At 44.0% G+C, this 11,852-nt stretch overlaps 1 protein-coding gene across 1 annotated transcript; it reads right to left on the minus strand.

Moving 5' to 3' along the window:
* Window positions 1-7,487: 7,487 nt before the first annotated feature.
* LOC112449384 (WAP four-disulfide core domain protein 13-like) lies at window positions 7,488-10,076 on the minus strand. Its single transcript, XM_025001379.2, has 3 exons — window positions 9,769-10,076; window positions 8,295-8,444; window positions 7,488-7,765 (listed from the first exon to the last, which is right to left on the minus strand). The coding sequence occupies exons 1-3, from the start codon at window positions 10,055-10,057 to the stop codon at window positions 7,698-7,700; spliced, it is 507 nt and encodes a 168-aa protein (XP_024857147.2). The 5' UTR covers window positions 10,058-10,076; the 3' UTR covers window positions 7,488-7,697.
* Window positions 10,077-11,852: the final 1,776 nt, after the last annotated feature.

Below are 11,852 nucleotides of genomic sequence, written 5' to 3' on the forward strand. Positions count from 1 at the left end.
CCAATCATGAGTTTACTGGCATTTTTTTCCTCCATCAAATATTCCTGGTTAACCAGGAAATAAGCACTAAGGTGCAGAGAGACAGAGCTTCAGAAGAAACCTTCTAATTTTGGCTTGATGCATGTGAAAGGGAACTTGCAATGTTCAGCAGCGGTGCAGGTTTTTTGTTTTTATTTTTTCCTTTCTTTTTTTTTTGTTCTTTTTCACCCTGGCCCCTAAGAAATTCTATGCTAGTGACGACTGCAGTTAGTACAGGAATTAGAAGGAACCAAGACCCTGAAAGAAGGGAAATCTTCCTCATGGGGTACAGCTGTACTTTTGAGAGTGGGTGGGCCCCTGCCATCCTCCACTTCTGTCTTTGTTCTTCTGCCACTTGCCCTGAGTATGGATGCAGTTGTGGAAGTGCCTAGAGGAGCAGGGTAACCAAAGCCCATGCTTTTAGGTGTTTTGAAGAAACACAAGATACTGGGGAGATCACAGGGAAAATAACTCAGGAAAGTTACTTGGTTACTCCTAGGCTCACCTCCAAGCATGTATGGAAGCCTATTTAACATACCCTGCTGCTGCTGCTGCTAAGTCGCTTCAGTCGTGTCCAATTCTGTGCAACCCCACAGACGGCAGCCCACCAGGCTCCCCCGTCCCTGGGATTCTCCAGGCAAGAACACTGGAGTGGGTTGCCATTTCCTTCTCCAATGCATGGAAGTGAAATGTGAAAGTGAAGTCGCTCAGTCGTATCCGACTCAGCGACCCCATGGACTGCAGCCCACCAGGCTCCTCCGTCCATGGGATTTTCCAGGCAAGAGTACTGGAGTGGGGTGCCATTGCCTTGAGAAATGAACAAATACATTGTCTAGGTCCCAGACTAGCCACTAGGTGGTACACGGGCAGGGAAGTTACTGAATGAACTGCAAAGCTTTAGAAATTGTACTGACATTGGAACCACCACCCGCAGAAGACAGATGGAACTTTTAAACCTGAACCTAACCATTTCAATGACTTTTAAAAACAAAATATCAGCTTTTTCTGGTGGATTTAAACAAGACCCAAGAGTTCCATAATACAATATTCAAAATGCCCAGTATATAATCCAAAATTATTTGGCATCTCACACACTAGCAAAGTAATGCTCGAAATTCTCCTAGCCAGGTTTCAACAATTCATTAACCATGAACTTCCAGATGTTCAAGCTGGATTTAGAAAAGGCAGAGGAACCAGAGATCAAATTGCCAACATCTGTTGGATCATAGAAAAAGCAAGAAAATTCCAGAAAAAACATCTATTTCTACTTTATTGATTACACCAAAGCCTTTGACTGTGTAGATCACAACAAACTATGGAAAATTCTGAAAGAGATGGGAATACCAGACCACCTTACCTGCCTCCTGAGAAATCTGTATGCAGGTCAAGAAGCAACAGTTAAACCAGACATGGAACAAGGACTGGATCCAAATTGGAAAAGGAGTACATCAAGGCTGTTTATTGTCACCCTACTTGTTTAACTTCTACACAGAGTACATCATGCAAAATGCCACGTTGGATGAAGCACAAGCTGGAATTAAGATTTCCAGGAGAAATATAAACAACCTCAGATATGCAGATGACACCATCCTTATGGCAGAAAGTGAAGAGCAACCGAACAGCCTCTTGATGAAAGTGCAAGAGGAGAGTGAAAAAAGCTGGCTTAAAACTCAACATTCAAAAAACAAAGATCATGGCATGCAGTCCCATCCCTTCCTGGCAAATAGATGGGAAACAATGGAAACAGTGACAGACTTTATTTTCTTGGGCTCCAAAATCACTGCAGATGGTGACTGCAGCCATGAAATTAAAAGATGCTTGCTTCTTGGAAAGAAAGTTATGACCAACCTAGACAGCATATTAAAAAGCAGAGATGTTACTTTGCCAACAAAGGCTCATCTAGTCAAAGCTATGGTTTGTCCAGTAGTCATGTATGGATGTGAGAATTGGACTATAAAGAAAGCTGAGCAACAAAGAATTGATGCTTTTGAACTGTGGTGTTGGAGAAGACTCTTGAGAGTCCCTTGAACTGCAAGGGGATCAAACCAGTCAGTCCTAAAGGAAATCAGTCCTGAACATTCATTGGAAGGACTGATGCTGAAGCTGAAAGCTCCAATACTTTGGCCACCTGATGTGAAGATCTGACTCATTGGAAAAGACCCTGATGCTGGTAAAGACTGAAGGCGGGAGGAGAAGACCACAGAGGATGAGATGGTTGGATGGCATCACCGATTCAATGGACATGAGTTCGAGCAGGCTCCAGGAGTTGGTGATGGACAGGGAAGCCTGGAGTGCTGCAGTCCATGGGATCACAAAAAGTTGGACATGACTGAGTGAGTGAACTAGAAACTGGATGAAGGAAAAGGAAAATAACAACTCATAAGGGAAAAGACTATCCAGAGACTCCAATTCTAAGATGAAATAAATGTTAGAATTATCTGACAAAGACTTTTTTCTTTTTACATTTCTTTGGTATTTTTTCATAAGATAGCAAGTAATAAAAATATAAAATACTTAGTATGCACATGTATACATGGACGTACCAGTGATATTTTCTCCACAAATTCACTGATGTTCTTGAAGAAGAGCAAAAACACGAGTGGAAGTTTTCTTGCATTCTGTTGATTCACATAGTAAAGATCCAAGATTACTCTATGCATCTAAAAACTTCTCTCTGTAAATAAATCATTTAATATTTTTTCCAAATTTTTAAACCTTGACCACACCTTAACTGTTCCAAAAACATCCATTCTTAGTTGATGAACAGCTTGTAATAGGCATCCTAATCTTTCCTATTTCTGTAACTTACTTTGTATTGAATGACAAAGGTCTTACAATAAGAGTTGTTCCCTCTTCTATAAAGTTGGGAGAGGCAAGATAATTATGATTGAGGGATTTTGTTGTTGTTATCTTTTTTAAAAATATATTTTCACTGCTGCTGCTGCTGCTAAGTTGCTTCAGTCATGTCCGACTCTGTGCGACCCCACAGACAGCAGCCCACCAGGCTCCCCCGTCCCTGGGATTCTCCAGGCAAGAACACTGGAGGGGTTGCCATTTCCTTCCCCAATGCATGAAAGTGAAAAGTGAAAGTGAAGTCGCTCAGTCATGTCTGACTCTTAGCGACCCCATGGACTGCAGCCTACCAGGCTCCTCCATCCATGGGATTTTCCAGGCAAGAGTACTGGAGTGGGGTGTCATTGCCTTCTCCGATTTTTTCACTGGAGTATAGTTATTTTACAAAGTTGTGTTAGTTTCTGCTGTACAGCAAAGTGAGTCAGTTATATACGCATATATCCACTCCTTTTTAGATTTGCTTCCCATTTAGGTCACTGATGAAGACTTGAAAGCAGCTACTATAGAAATTGTGCAGCAAGCAATTATGAACACCCTTGAAACTGATGGAAAAGTAAAAAGCCTCAGCAAAGAAATAGATGAGATAAAGAAGACTGAAATAGAAACTTTTTAAGAGAAGAATATGATAACTGAAATAAAAAACTCACTAGATGGGCTTAATATCAGAATGTAGATGACAGAGAAAAGAGCAGTGAACTTGAAGACAGAGCAATAGAAATTATCCAATTTGAACAACAGAGAAAAATATATTGAAAAAGGTATACAGAGCCTCAGGGATGATAACCAAAGTTCTGACATGTTTCCTTTCTTTCCTAGGGGAGAATTCTTTCATTCTTAGGAGAATCCTTTCTTTCCTAGGGAGGAGAATTCTTTCTACCTGGAAAAATTCCTCTCGATACTGGGGACTGAGCAATGCCTAAGCAATTATTCTTTCAGGGATGGGATGCTGTAAGCAAAATGCAACCATTCTCCCTTCTCCTTTAAAAAAAAAATTTTTTTTCTGTTTTTTTGTTGAAGTATTGGGCTCCCCTCATGACTCAGTGGTAAAAAAAAAAAAAAAAAATCTGCCTGCCAAGGCAGGAGACACAAGAGACTTGGGTTTGATTCCTGTTTGATCCCTGGATCAGGAAGATCCCCTGCAGAAGGAAATGGCAACCCACTCCAGTATTCGTGCCTGGGAAATCCCATGGACAGAGGAGCCTGACGGGCTATAGACCATAGGGTCGCAAAGAGTCAGACACGAGTTAGAGACGAAACAACGAATAGTCCATTTACAGTGTCCTGTTAGTTTCTGGTGTGCAGCAACGTGACTCCGTTTTATCCATGTTTATATGTATGGCACCACTTATACATGGAATCTAAAATATGGCACAAATGAGCTTATTCACAAAACGGAAACAAGCTCACGGTTCTCTTCTCCTCTTAGGTGGTTCTCTCGGGTGGTATTCCATGTGTTGCTCAGGTTTTCTTGCCCAGATTTTGTAAGTGGGCTCCAACGCTCCCCCAGAGCTGTTTTTGTTCACAGATAGCTGTCTAAGTATTGTCCTTTGTAGGACAGAGACTGGGGTCTCCTAGGTCATTGTTTTATTGACATCATTCTGTATCCATATGTTTTGATCTGTCATATTTTCATTTTTCAGTTCAAAATATTTTCTACTTCCTATCATGATTTCATTTTGACCCATGGTTCCTTAGAATTGCCTTATTTTTAATTATGTATGGATAGTTTTCTAGCTATTTCATTTTATTTTCTAGTTTATTTCCACAGTGGTCACTTTGAATTTCCACCGTAGTCAGTTTGATTGCAATTTATTGACATTCACTGAGACATCCTTTAACGTTCCCATGTGGCTTTCCTGGTGGCTCAGTGGTAAAGAACCTTGCTTGCAATGCCATAGACACAGTAGAGGCGGGTCCAGTCCCTGGGTTGGCAAGAGCCCCTGGAGGAGGACATGGCAACTCACTCCAGTACTCTTACCTGGAAAGTCCCATGGACTGAGGAGCCTGGTGGGCTACAGTCCGCAGGGTCGCAAAGAGTCGGACATGACTGAAGGGACTGAGTACACATGCGCGTGCTCTGGGGGGAAAAAGTATATTCCACAGAAATGCTGAATTCTTTGTTATTTACTTATTTATTTTTGGCTGCACTCGGTCTTTGTTGCTGCACTGGGGCTTCCTCTAGTTGCAGAGAGTGGGGACTCCCCTCTGGTTGTGTTGAGCAGGCTTCTCACTGTGGTGGCTTCTCTTGTTGAAGAGCCCGGGCTCTAGGTGCAGGGGCTTCAGTAGTTGTGGCACATGGACTTAATTACCCTGAGGCATGTGGAATCTTCCTAGACCAGGGATTGAACTCATGTTCCCTGCATTGGCAGGAGGATTCTTAACCACTGGACCACCAAGGAAGTCCTGAATTCTTTTTGATATAAGTCGAATAGTCACTTTATGTTGCTCAAATATTCTGTCTCTTTGCTGATTTTGTGGAGGAGGGAGCAGACATATCATCCTATTTTATCAGTTACTGAGAGAAGGATGTTAAAACTGTCTGCTGCTGATCAATCATGCTTGATCAACCATGGCAGGCCAGTTTACTTAGGACCAATCCTCCCAGTAAAGCCAAAATGAGATCCCCTGGGGGGCTCTCAGTACACATCTTTGAGTAGCAATCACCACCCATTTCCAGAGTGGGTTGACTCCACACTTTGAAGCTAGATAACCAGGTGCAAAAGCTGTTTCAGTGTGTTCCTAGCACACCCCTGGGGAAATGAGAGTCTTCTCTCTGACAAGTGATTCCAGAGATTTTTCTCAACTTTCTTTTTCTCTAATCACTCAACAGTGACTAGTTCATTGGTTTTGTCCTAAGGCAATCACCCCCTGCTTGTCCAGGAAAACATTGAGGACCTGTCCTCCATCATGCATCTCACTTAATGCTTTTTCTGCACAGTGCCCCTCTCTAACTCTATTCCCCACCAGACCCCTTCCCTGAAGCACATCTTTGTCCCCTGACACAGATAAACTTCCGTAAACTCAAGTGCAGAGGTGTTTGGAGAATGGGGTCTGCATATTCATTCATCATCAAGTTGCCCAGTGAGTTTGGATAGGTTCAGTCACCTGTTAGTTCCTGTTTGTTCTCCGTTACTAATTTTGGCAAACAGGATGAGATGGTTGGGTGGCATCACCAATTTAATGCACGTGAACTTGGGTCAACTCTGGAAGATGGTGAGGGACATGGAGGTCTGGCTTGCTGCAGTCCGTGGGGTCGCAAAGAGTTAGACATGACTTAGGAACTGAACAACAACAACTTATTCTCTGCAGGCTTAATGGGCATAACAGCACAGATCAAAATGGAAAAGTTGCAAATTAGAAATGCTAGGGCCATAGAATTTAGTACCAAATTCATGATCCAACCCTTTCGGCAAACTCGTCTGTTGCTATTGGAGGCAGGGGGAGGTTAGGGTAGCAGGCTTTCATGTCTTTCAAGCTCCCTTTCCTCTCCCCCCAAGTCTACATTTAATCTACTCAAGAAGGGAAAATAACTATCATTTGGGGCATTCCAATTCCTCTCTATCCTTCAAGATAGGACCAAGCATCTCTCCTTGCAGGAAGCCTGATTACATCTACCCACTGTCTTCTGTACTTTAATGCACTGTCTGTCCATTGGCCCCTTCTTGTCATGTCTCATTCAGGTTTCTAGCTGTTTGGATTATACCTCCTTCCTTGGGTAAAATGCTAACAGATAGAGTTTGTGACACCCTCATTTATGTGGAGTGGCCTTGCCACCATCTTGGGCACATGGTAGGCTACCACCCTCCAAAGGTTGCTTATGATTTCTAGGAGTATTTACATCTAAAAATAGCCCTGTAGGTGCCAAATGATTGAATAAGTAATGGTAACATGTTAGGCATTGTTCAGGAAGAGAACTTGGGGAGGCCAGGGGTATTTCCTTTCATTCTAGACCATTGGTGCTATCCCCTTTAGGTAAGATTGTAATTTCATGTGTGTGCATTTGTGCTCAGTCGTGGCCTACTCTTTTTGACTCCATGAACTGTCAGGAGCCCATCAAATTCCTCTGTCTATGAAATTCTCCAGGCAATAATACTGGAGTGGGTTGCCATTTCCTACTCCAGGGGATCTTCCTGACCCAGGGATCAAACCCAAGTCTCTTGCATCTCCTGCCTTGGCAGGCAGATTCTTTACCAACTGTGCCACCTGGGAAGCTCATGAACTAGTTAAATCACAGGCCTGAGATTATAGGAGAAAGGCTACACCACGTTATGGGGATCTCAGAGGAACAGTGTTTTCTGTAGCCATAAGAACATCCCAGGGAGGTTGGTCCGTGGACAAAGAAGAGTAGAATCCAGAAATCTTGGCTAAGGACATCAAGCCCCTAAAGGGGGAGGAGGTAGGGGGATCCAAACCGGGAGGCAGGGACTTCCCTGGTGGTCCAGTGGTTAGGCCTCTGTGCTTCCACTGCGGAAGATACAAGTTCCATTAGTGGTTGGGGAGCTGAGATCCCACATACTGCAAGATGTGATCAGAAAAACAAAACAAAGCTGGGAGGCAGAAGTTGAGGGCATGTATAAAGTGGGGTGGGGATGGTCAGCGAACGATACGGGCCGGCATTATGGAAGAAGAAACAGATGTCTCCTTTACTGTCACAGCTTATTTGTCAAGGAATTAAAGCTGATAACATAATAGCTTAGGGAAGAGGGTTGGCAGGGGGACATTACCCTGGCCCACCCTCCTTGCCCCACCCAGAGCTGAGTTAGGAAGATGATCCTACTGGAGGTCACAGCACGGTCTTCCAAGGCCTCCTAGGTATCCTCCGACTCTCACGGGTGCTTTGTGGGCTGCACGGTGGACAGGATGTTGCTGATTTTGTGGTCTGTATTGCTGCTCACTAGGAGAGAGGAGGGGTAGGTACTCAGTCATCACACAATCCAGAGAAAACAGATCCTCCCAAACCATAGGGGCACGGGTGTGTTCTGCAATGTAGGGAAGGGCCACACAAGGTTTCTCCAGGGATGTTTTAAGTCAGCCATGAGCAAGGAGACATAAATGTCAGACCTCCTGAAGTCTGGATGAATCAGGTAGGCCCACAAGCAGACAAGGACTCAGATGAATGAAGAGGCAGGGGATCCCAGGTTTGATTAGATATTGGAACTGGGAGAAGGAGGGGAGGCTGAGTCTCCTGCAGTCTGTCTCCCCGCAATTTGGAATCCATAGTCTTTTGGTTTTCCTTTTTTAAAAAATCTTTTGGCTGTACCTTGGGGCATGTGGGATCTTATTTCCCCGATTATGGATCAAACCCATGCCCCCTGTATTGGAAGCACAGAGTTTTAAGTACTGGACTGCCAGGGATGTCCCAGGAGTCCATAGTCCTTGAGAACCAAATGGCAAGGCAAGGAAGGGTGCTTCTTAGACCCTACCGTTCGGCTTCAGAAGCATGCAGACATCTCCGCAGAAGGCACTGCAGCAGTGATGACCGAGCTGACACTCCGTGTGAAGCTTGCACTTGATGGCACACTGCTCATTAGTGGGACTCTTGTTGCAGGGTTTCAGTTTCAGCTTTGGCTCAACTTAGAAGAGTACATGAGTACTGACTCCCAGAAGAAGAGCGTCCTCAGTATTATCAGCCCCTCCAAGACCCCAGGACCTGCTCCACTCATTTCTCTTCTTCCTCTGCCTGCCCGGGGGTCTAGGTGGACTTCCTAGTGCCCAGACTCAAGATCCTGCTCCCACCCCTGCCCCCAACAAACCCAGCCACCCTGAAGTCACCCCTGTGGAATTTAAACTCACAGAACCTGGGTCCTGAAACCCAAGTTTCAGAACAAAGAATCCCAAGAGATCTCCCAGTCTCCCACTCTCATTTTACAGAATGAGGGGAACCAGGTCCCAGAGCAGAGACTCCACTGTTTCACCTCTGGTGGAAATGGCCCTCCACACCTAGTTCTTCCCTAGAAACATCTATCACTAGTTATTCACTGCTCTTCTCCCCTCAATTCTATTGATTTCAATTTTTTTACACCAGTGGTTCTAAATTTCTCTTCATGGAACAGAATTTTTTTATTGGCCTTTAGTCTTGGAATATCTAGGCTTATTTTCCCCTCAATCTATTTTTTATTTGTTTTTTCATTGGAGTATAATTGCTTTACAATGTTGTGTTAGTTTCTGCTGTACAACAGTGTGAATCAGTTAAATGTGAAAATATATCTCCTCCCTCTTGAGCCTCCCTGTCACTTCCCCCCGATTCCACCCGTCCAGGTCATCACAGAGCACCACCTTGAACTGCCTGTGCTGCACAGCAGCTTCCCACTAGGTATCTGTTTTACACACGGTACGGTATTTATGTCAGTGCTCTTCTTCCAACTCATCCCACCTTCTCCTTCCCCTGCTGTGTCCACAAGTTCCTTCTCTATGTCTGCATCCCTATTCCTACCTTGCAATTGGGATCATCAGTACCATTTTTCTAGATGAGCATGTGTTTTATTTCTCCTCTCCATACCCAATGTTCTGAAATACTCAGAACATTGTAAACAAAGGGCATATTTCAAGAAATTATTACCAGTCCTTTTCCAGTTTGCTGCTCATCCTTGAAACTCCTGAGAACATAAACTCCTGGTAGCTCAAGCTAAGCTCTAGACCCCATGGAGCTTTTCACTGCTAAGTGCTCTCCTGGACAAAAACTCTATGTGCACATGTTTAAAAAAAAAAATCGCATTCCGTGTAGCATCAGAAGACCCTCAAGATTGAGAACAAAACATTCAGCCTTCCTCTGGTACCCGGACTTTAAAAAAACCACTGCTTCTATTACAGACCCTGGTTCTTCTCTGCAATTAGACCGAGAAAGGTCCTTTTGTTTCCTATTCCTTCTTCATCTGGACGCCCAGCCCAAATACCTACTGTAAGGTGGAAGTTCAAAGGGAGAATCTATTTTTTCTTTCCAGCTTCCTGAAACTGGCAGGATTGCCATGCAGGAGAGCATCAGCAGCGGGAGACCCAACAACTTCATGACGCTGACCCCGGACATGTCAAGGTGAGCCTGGCAGAAGACCCAGCACTTGGGCCAGGTTCTGCAGGGGCTCAAGAAGGGTTTCAGGGTGGGGAGTTGGGAGACCACGTGACCTTCTCTCAGTGCACCATCTGGTTCTGCCTCCTCTCCGTCTTCAGCCACCACTCCTGGGCTGGGCATTGATGTCTCAAGAAGCACTTGCCTCCTCTTATACTTTATATACTCCTCTCATTGTAGAAATGGATTCTTTGTACTTTACTAATTTTTATTTTAGCAGTTTGAAAAACACAGAAAAGTATGAAGAAGAGTAATGAGGTATTGTCAGTTGATTATCCATTACCTAGATATAGGTAGATACTAGGGTTTTTTATCTTTTATAAAAAAGAGCTGTAAACTCCCAAATTTTAAAAATTGTAATCCTATGATAAACTGTAATGAAAAAGAATATTTTTTAAATGTTTTTTAAATGTATGTATAACTGAATCACTTTGCTTTATAGTGATTTACAACATTGTAAATCAACTACGAAGTGAAGTGAAGTGAAAGATGCTCAGTCGTGTCCAACTCTTTGCGATATAGTCCATGGAATTCTCCAGGCCAGAATACTGGAGTGGGTAGCCTTTCCCTTCTCCAGGGGATCTTCCCAACCCAGGGATCAAATCCAGGTCTCCCACATTGTAGGCAGATTCTTTACCAGCTGAGCCACAAGGGATTTTAAATAAAACTTAGTTCATTAATCTCCAAAATACTTGCACCTGTTTACAAGTATTTTACTGACAAAAATCAGGTCCTAGTTTCATGGTGAGAGAATTTGATGGAAAAAAAGGAATTGCAGAAATAATGATTGAAATAGGGATCTCCCTGGTGGTCCAGTGGCTGAGACTCCATGCTCCCAATGCAGGGGGACCCATCTTCAATTCCTGGTCAGGGAACTACATTTCACATGCTGAAACTAAAGATCTTGCATGCTGCAAGAAACAGGATCTCTAAACCAGGAGAAAGTAAAATACCACTTTGATGGTGAAGAGAAATCCCCAGGGGCGCTCCATAGTGGGGAGCCTGGAGCCCCACTCCTGAAGGATGTTTACCCAAGCCCCTGGCCCATTGTCCCTTTTCATTGTTCTGAGCTCTAAAGCTCAGTGTGCTAAGTCGCCTCAGTCGTGTCCGACTCTTTGCAGCCCTACGGACTACAGCCTGCCAAGCTTCTCTGTCCATGGGATTCTCCAGGCAAGGTTGCTACAGTTGGTTGCCATTTCCTTCTCCGGGGATCTTCCTGACTGAGGGATTGAACCCAGGTCTCTTGCATTGCAGGTGGATCCTTTACCGTCTGAACCACCAGGGAAGCCCAACAACAGAGGTTATCAAGGGTGCTTGCTCCCGGGGCGAGAGTGATATGGAGGCCAGCATCTTAGGTCTTACTTCAGGAGTCTGGTTTTTCATAAATAGGCAGGTAAGAGACTGTCATGTGTTCACCAAATCCATTTTCCTGTTCTTATTGAGCATAGAGCTAGACTATAATTCTTAGTCTTTTTTGCCAATAGGTGGGACCACATAATGGCAAATAGAATATTGGAGAGAAATAATAAACTTCATTTCTAGGCCTGGCCCTTAAAAGTTAAGGGCCTCCATCCTAGCTTTCTTTTCCCATCTGCTGGCTGGATGCAGAAGCAGCCATAGGAGATGATGGATCTATAGATGGGAGGAGCCAGGACCCTTGAATCTTGACATGGATCATTCATTGATCACCCTGATGTATTATGAATAAGGATAAACTTTACTGTGTTGACCACATACGTTTTTTAAATTATTTTTTAACTTATTTATTTGTTTATTTATTTCTGACTGAGCTGGGTCTTCGTTGCTGCAGATGTGGGCTACTCTCTAGTTGCGCTGTGCGGGCTGCTCTTTATGGTGGTTCCTCTTGTTGCAAAGCACACGCTCTAAGGCCTGCGGGCTTCAGGAGTTGCAGCACGTG

Source organism: Bos taurus, chromosome 13 (assembly GCF_002263795.3).
Source record: "Bos taurus isolate L1 Dominette 01449 registration number 42190680 breed Hereford chromosome 13, ARS-UCD2.0, whole genome shotgun sequence".
NCBI classification, from domain to species: Eukaryota; Metazoa; Chordata; class Mammalia; order Artiodactyla; family Bovidae; genus Bos; species Bos taurus.

Excerpts from the sequence above, each read along its gene's own strand:
- LOC112449384 (XM_025001379.2), bottom strand. The coding sequence starts at position 10,057 with ATGCCCAGCCCAGGAGTGGTGGCTGAAGACGGAGAGGAGGCAGAACCA. Across the intron at positions 8,445-9,768 it reads CTTTGAACTTCCACCTTACA|TTGAGCCAAAGCTGAAACTG; the intron begins GTAGGTATTTGG and ends TACTCTTCTAAG. Across the intron at positions 7,766-8,294 it reads CATGCTTCTGAAGCCGAACG|TGAGCAGCAATACAGACCAC; the intron begins GTAGGGTCTAAG and ends CCTCTCTCCTAG.